The sequence below is a fragment of the Adiantum capillus-veneris genome, chromosome 23 (genome assembly GCF_014529385.1).
Source record: "Adiantum capillus-veneris isolate H3 chromosome 23, ASM1452938v2, whole genome shotgun sequence".
Taxonomy (NCBI): Eukaryota; Viridiplantae; Streptophyta; class Polypodiopsida; order Polypodiales; family Pteridaceae; genus Adiantum; species Adiantum capillus-veneris.
In genome coordinates this window covers 142834751-142841919 of record NC_140953.1, presented here as the reverse complement: position 1 = coordinate 142841919, position 7169 = coordinate 142834751, and the positions used below count along the sequence as shown (strand labels likewise).

The 7169-nt window shown below is 44.4% G+C and overlaps 1 protein-coding gene across 1 annotated transcript; it reads left to right on the top strand.

The window, feature by feature from the left end:
• The first annotated feature begins 4555 nt into the window (after positions 1-4555).
• LOC147428733 (calcium-dependent protein kinase 20-like) lies at positions 4556-6962 on the top strand. Its single transcript, XM_086497038.1, has one exon. The coding sequence runs from the start codon at positions 4692-4694 to the stop codon at positions 6024-6026; it is 1335 nt and encodes a 444-aa protein (XP_086353164.1). The 5' UTR covers positions 4556-4691; the 3' UTR covers positions 6027-6962.
• Positions 6963-7169: the final 207 nt, after the last annotated feature.

Here is a 7169-nt window from a genome sequence, read left to right as displayed (position 1 = left end):
CATGCACTAACATGCACACACACATTGTATACACACGCACACACACACACAATTTTGTGCACAATCACAAACTAATGCTTGCATTAGTGTGTGCATGCATTATACACACACTAATGCTTGCATTAGTGCATGCATGCGTTACAGAATCCAATGTTAATTAGGGTCCATTTTTTTGTGAAATTGTAGGATATGGCATCCTCTTCCACGCCCGGCTATCGATCCATAGAGGACGCTTGTGATGCTTACTACTCGTAGTCTTCCTCCCACCAGTCACAATCCACCTTCGGCTTTCGATGGTTCCGAGATGCAGTACACGACCCCGACCTCGAGAGGGCGTAGCGCGCCCAGGCAAAGTGGCTATCCTTGCAGCAAAGTCTTCGAGGGCGGTACACACCAGCACAGTTGGCTGCCTATGGGCTCTCACCACCGGGCGTCGGCACTCCGATCGTGCAGAGTGTGCCTCCCAGTGGGCCTCCCTCCACCTTACCCTCGACTTTCCCGTCACCCGTAACTTCCTCCACCTTGCATTCGCAGCGATCCACGCCTGCACCGTCGAGTTATCCGTCGCCTACACCACCCAGCGGTTCGGGCTCGGGCCAGTGCTCTTCGGGTGGCCAGTGCTCTTCCCGTAGTGGTGGCTCACGCTCTCGTCGGGGTAGTGGCTCGTGCTGCTTTGGTGGTGGAGGGGGAAGTGCTACAGATTCACCTCCTCTTACACCCTGACCTCCTCGTTCACCCCTTGGAGCTCCACATGAGGATGAGGACCGCGATGCGTCCGTCCCGGACGCTCGTGGCTACTACTATTATATACGTCGAGGGGGGGAGGTGGATCTAGGTTCCTCTTTGGGGAGGACATTTCGAGGGCACCTTAACCAGCTGATCCACTCGACATACCAAGATTGCTTTAAATCTTTCAAAGATCAGGACTTGACGTACATTCACACGACATTGCTCATGCGGTTCCCTAATCCGGAAGTGGAAGAGTTCTCCAGGCAGTGGCTCGAGGAATACATCAAGCATTTCTTGAAAAATAAGAAGTCCTGTGTGCGGAGGGCGGCAAAGCGAACATTTGAATCTGAGGGTCACAACTATCGCCCTGGAAATGTTCATGACGAGAAGTGGGAGAAAGCGCAGGGCGAGCTGGAGGACGAGAAAGCGGCAGGTGCTAGGACGCACACTCGGCAGGTGGAGGCGAGGGCGCAACAAACACCCATGCATTACGGCTCGGGCAAAAACGCAGCATGGAAAGATAAATTTGTGAGTGTGCGTATTTTCATTTGAACTGATTTAATTTGTGGTAATAAGGTTAGGTTTGTGATATTTTTTAATTGATATACAACAAAATATTACTATGACCCGCCCAAGCCGAGAGATCCAGAGATACAGAGAGAGCCACTCCGAATATCAGACATGGTGCTGGCTGTATGAAAACAAACAAAATCAATCGCGAAGAATTTGAAAATGCATGTCGTGCACAAATGGCCCATCCACCAATTTTGGATGGCCCATTTGTGCGCCCTTGTGGCCACCCTTTTTTTGGCACCTGGTAGGCTTCTCTACCCCCCAGGATACTTAAAAAACATAAATTTATTGAAAGCAATTGGTTTTGCATCATTACTTTAGATGGAGCCTTGTGGCCACCCTTTTTTTGGCAATTTCAAGCTTTGAATTCCCCATAGGATATCAAAAAAATTAACATCTTGTGAAACCAAGTGTCTATGCAACATTGATTTGGATTTTTCAAATGTCCAATTTAATTGGGATTTTTGGTGCAGGGGTGTACTAGGTAGAGCTAACGGAGGTGATAGTGTGCTGGAAAACTTAAATTCAAAGTTGATTTCACCTTTTCTAGTGTCCTTGAGTGTTAATATATGCTGAAATTGCCAAAAAAATGGTGGCCACAATGCTCAATCTAAAGTAATGATGCAAAATCAATTGCTTTCAGTAAATTTGTGTTTTTAAAAATTGTTGAAAATCATGCTTTTTTGACCACAAAATAGATTTAAGGGGGTTTAAGCAGATAAAATTTGATTTTTGAAATTTTTGAAAAATTTCAAATTTTTGGGATTTTTTCAAAAGCGGATCAAAAAGGAGGGAAGTTGGAGGTTCCATATGGCCCCTCCTCTCCCACCCCACCTTCTCACTAGGTAAGAGCCCATTTAAGAAGTGTAAGACTACTTACATTTTTGAGGGCATAGAGTGTGTCCACCACCCTCTTCTCATTGGCTAGGCTCTAATTAACCTTAATCCCAAAGGGCCCCTAGAGGGTTCATATTTTTCCCAATGGACAGGGATAGGGAGTAGAGAGTTTACAAGGGTTTGTCAAAGGTGGAAGTTGTTGGAGAAGATGAAACTGATGGACTTGGTGGTGGAAGCTCCTTGACTTAGCAAAGACTTCATTCAATATAGTCTTGGCTCTTATAATTATGCGCCAGATTCCAGGTCTAGAGAGTGGTGTATGTGATGATTCTAGTCTTTTAACAAAGAAAGGAGATTATGATAGGTCCTTCTTTTCTCTCTAGAGGTGTATAGATCTTGATAAGGGTTTTAATCTTGATAACATTTTGTTTTCCAAATAAGAATTTCTTTCGAAAGACTCTACTCTTGTGTTTGCAAAGTTTGGGAGCTCAAAGAAAAAATGGCTTTTCTATAAGAAATCGATAACTTTTGCCTTAATGACTATGTCTTCTTTAGCAGATTAATGCATGCCATAACTTCTAACAAGGTTATAATAGCAAATAAGACTAGTAAAGCACGTATAAATGAATAATTTTCAAGTCAAAAGAAATAAAAAAAGGATGATCAAGGAAAAAATTTATGATGACTTTCGAATATCCCAACATAATATATATATGTATATATATATATATATATATATATATATATATATATATATATATATATATATATATATATATATATATATATATATATATATATATATGTTGTACAGATTTATATGCTAGGTTGCATTAAACACCATATTAGAGAGTTTGAGACTTTAGGGCAAAATTGAGAATCACCAATGTCTTGAAGATTTGGCTATAATATGGACAAATCTCAAAGTAGTTTTTGAGGCCAAAGCCTTCCACAAGGTGGTACTTGAAAAGCTATTCTGAGCCATGATCTCAAAACTTTGGCTAAGATTTAGACATGTGGTAAAATCTTAAGATTGTTTTGAAAGTGGAAATTGGAAAATTCCCAAATTCACTAATATGGCTTTATTAGGTTTTAGTCTCACTCTCTTGTTGAAAAATGTAAGGGTGGTCCACTCTTGCATGAAAGATACAGAAAATTGAAATGTGCTACATTAGAAGACAAGCACAGACCCAATGCTAAGTCCCTTTGGAAGCCCACAATCCAATCCAAACAAGCCTTTCTATTATGACTCATCTTCCACAAGATCATCTAGACAACAGCTATGGCTAGAAGACTAGGAATAGAGAATATCCCCGAGGGGTCCACCTCAAAATATTTAAGTGTAGCACCTAAGTTCATCTGGTGGCTCAAGGCGATTGCAGCTTTTATCAGACAGGTGTTGCAGCAAGCGACAACATGGCTTTCTAGAAGTGGGCAAGACAAATCACCTCTTTTGCTCTCCCATTTGCATTGAGGGCTCACTGTGCAATCTTTTCCTCTATGCAATCAAAATTGGGGACACTTACTACACACGACCTCCAAGTGTCTATAGTTCGTGTAAGCAAGGTTGTACGTGACCATAATGAAGGTCTCACCATCCCAATTTTGTGTTAATCAAATGAGGAGGCTCAGTTTGCACAGTTCTCATGCTTAGCTTATACATATACAAAGATATGTCCAGATAAAGTCGTTTGGTATTGAAATGAGATAATTCAGTCATGTTAGGATTTGTTCAAGGCTTTTAAAAGACAGGGACTGGGAAATTGATCTACCCTTCCGTATGGAAGGGAATATTTTCATTTGGCTCCATTACTTATCCCTTCTTACTCGAGAAATTTGTAGATTCCGTGGCACTGTAAGGATTTGTACAACTCATTTGGAATGTAGCTTAGCTCCCTCATATGGAAGAAAGATGTTGAGTAAATTTGAATACATGACCTTCGTCATTGGAACCTTAACATTTCAAGCTAACCAGTTCCAACTGACGACTATCTACTTGGCAACAGACTTTACTTAAACAATATGTCCCATGCTAAGATAACCGGACTAGCACGACGCCTTGGTCACTTCAGTATATCGTTGTGACGCCTTACGAGCGTAGCTCCTCCTCGCCATCGCCAATTTCTCCTCTCTTTAATTGCTTTTCTGTCCTTAGCAATATTGACCTTCACTGCCCTCAGCGCGCCTTCCATCCCTTGTCTATTGCCCTGCCTACCTACCCTCATGATTCGCCCATTTATTGATTCACTACAAATTGGCTCCACTACGGACGAAATATCATAAAAATCACCAAAATTGTCGTAACTTAGCAAGAGGTTTGATGAGAAGTAAAAGAAAAGAGCATGTTTGGCAGATGCAATACCCATTCCTATAGAACTTAGAAGGGAACAAGCCCTGCCAAGAATGACATGAAAAATTTGACCTCCGCGAATAAAGAATGGCGTCCAGATTATGAGACTTTCTTAAGGAGATAGGCGTGGAGCGGAAGGGTACTTCCTAGCTGTTTGGAAGAAGAAGAAGAAGAAGCTGAAGCTCCGAGCCAAAACCCATCTATGGCTCCTCGTCGACGACAGTACGTCTGCTACCCCACCTTGGAGAGCCGCACCGGTTTGGAAGTTGTGCAAGAGCTGGGCGAAGGCGGGCAAGGCCTTGTTCTCCTCTGCACGGACCAGAAAACTCGCACACAACTTTTCGCCTGTAAAACCATCAGGTCACATGTCATTAGACCTAACCCTAGCCCTAGCAGCAGCAAGAAGCTGCGAAGACTGCACGACTCTTCTGCATCCCCGGCCCACGTCCAGCAGGACTCGACTCATCATGATGTTCATGACCTCTCATCTTGTGAAAGGAAACGAAAGTTGAGCGCCGAGGAGGTGTTTGCAGACACCCAGCTCCGATGGGAGGCAGACCTGCTTCAGGACCTGCGCGACATACCCGGTGTCCTCCCTCTCGTCTCCACCTTCGAGGGCGACGACACCTGCTTCCATCTCCTCACCGCCTTCTGTGACGGAGGCGATCTGCTCAGCAAGCTCTATGCCCGCCCTCCCCTCTTCAAGCTCCATGATCGCGAGGCTGCTTTCATCGTTGCCAGCCTCGCTCGCACTCTTGCCAGTTGCCACTCTCGCGGTATCGTCCACTGTGACATCAAACCAGCAAATGTCCTCTTCCGCCGCATCCATGATGGCAACGGCACCGAGGAAGCGATCCTCGCAGACTTTGGCATGGCTGAACTCATTGCGCCAGGAGACAAGCTTTGCGAACCCGCCGGAACCTCAGTATACCAGGCCCCTGAAGTTATCAAGGGCTGTTATGACCACCGTGCCGACATTTGGAGTTTGGGTGTTGTTCTTCACCTAGTTCTCACATCTGATTTGCCTTTTGACATTGGACAGCTACCTCGTGATGCTCCCAAATCTGCCATTCACCAAGCCATCCTCTGCAACCAACTAAGACTCGATGATTTTGGCCTCTCATCCTCAGCGCAGGACCTCCTTGCTCGCATCCTCTGCAAGGACCCAGAAAACAGGCTTACATTGGATGAGCTCCTGTGTCATCCGTGGCTGCTTCTCAATATAGCACCTCCCACGGAATTAGCACTCGTCGATAATTATGATGGTCCGCAGTTGCCAACGACAATCAGTCAAACATGCATGTTAGGAACAACAGTGCCAGCTAATTGTTCACAGAGCATAGGCAGCAAATTGTCATGCGTAGCGGGTCATGTCGATGCCGCAGTTGGGTGCAGTCAAGAGATCAAAAAGCTGGATAATGGACCCACTGCCCCCAAGGCCAGAATTAGAGCCCGCAAACCCATGAGCAGAAAATGCTACCTACAGCATTGGGGGAATGCCCTGCCCAAAAATATGGGCACGGTGAGGGCCATGTGATTCGACCCGGTGGATATAATTACAGGGCAATGGTAAGGAGATATACCTCATCAAGGAATTTATAAGGCCTTCACAACATCTGTTTTGGTGGAGTAATAACAGTTTAATGGGCTGTCATTGATGAAGTCAGTCGATGAATTGGAAAGTGCCTTGACAAAACCAGATCAGGGCATCGAGCGACGGCAAGCCCAAAGTGGAGCCCAACATCGAATGAAGGCAATTTTTGGACAAGAATTAGCTGTAATTAACAATTATGAGCTACGATGAATCGAAAAGTGCCGTGACAAAACCGGCTCAGATGATCATCAAAGGCAAGCCCAAATTAGTGTTTCTCAGCTTGCAGCATCTTGAAGGTAAAAGCCTCACTTATAATCAGCTCACTGATCTGACCCGAAGGGAAAGCCATTCACTGGGCCTCTCAATTTTACATAGGTACTGATCTCCAACCCCTGGCAATGTGATGGGTTGGACTGATGTTTTGCAATGGGTTAAATAACAGGGGGCACAGTACGGTATTGCTGCTCTAATTAAATGTACAAAAACGTATGAGTTGTTCGCAGCTTTGTAAATCTCTGGCCCCAATTCCTCGTGGATGTAGGCACCCTGCCGAACCACGTAAATCTTGTTGTCTGGTGCCTTCTCATTTTCTGTTTTCCTGCTATTAATTTGCATTCAACATTCTTTACATATTTCATACCTTATGGATTAAATTTGTGGCAATGGTAATGGTAGCCCACAAAGCCCCAATTTTAAAGCCTTCGGACCCGATCACATATTTATAAGCCCATTGCTTCAATGAAGGCTAGTACGTTGAAGCTTGAGCTGCTACTCCGCTCTCTCGACTCAATCATGAGTCCCGGGCGGGAATTGTGAGTGGTTCAAATTTCCCCAAAACCTACAAGTTTCAAGATTCCTTGACCGTCCATCGTCCAAGTTTTTGGCCTGCTCATGGCTATAGTGTTGAGTACCCTTTTTGTCACTAACTAAAAATAAAAAAATTAAGTTTTGGCCTGAAAAGTAAGGTGATTAGTCTCTACAATTTGTGATTGGCTTCACGTGATAGTGGGCACTTACGATGAGGCAATGTTGTAATAAGTGACGAGGCAAGGGTGTTAGTGCAGTCTGCAATCACGTTTCCAAGGA

Coding starts and splice junctions, on each gene's coding strand:
- LOC147428733 (XM_086497038.1), top strand. CDS start 4,692: ATGGCTCCTCGTCGACGACAGTACGTCTGCTACCCCACCTTGGAGAGC.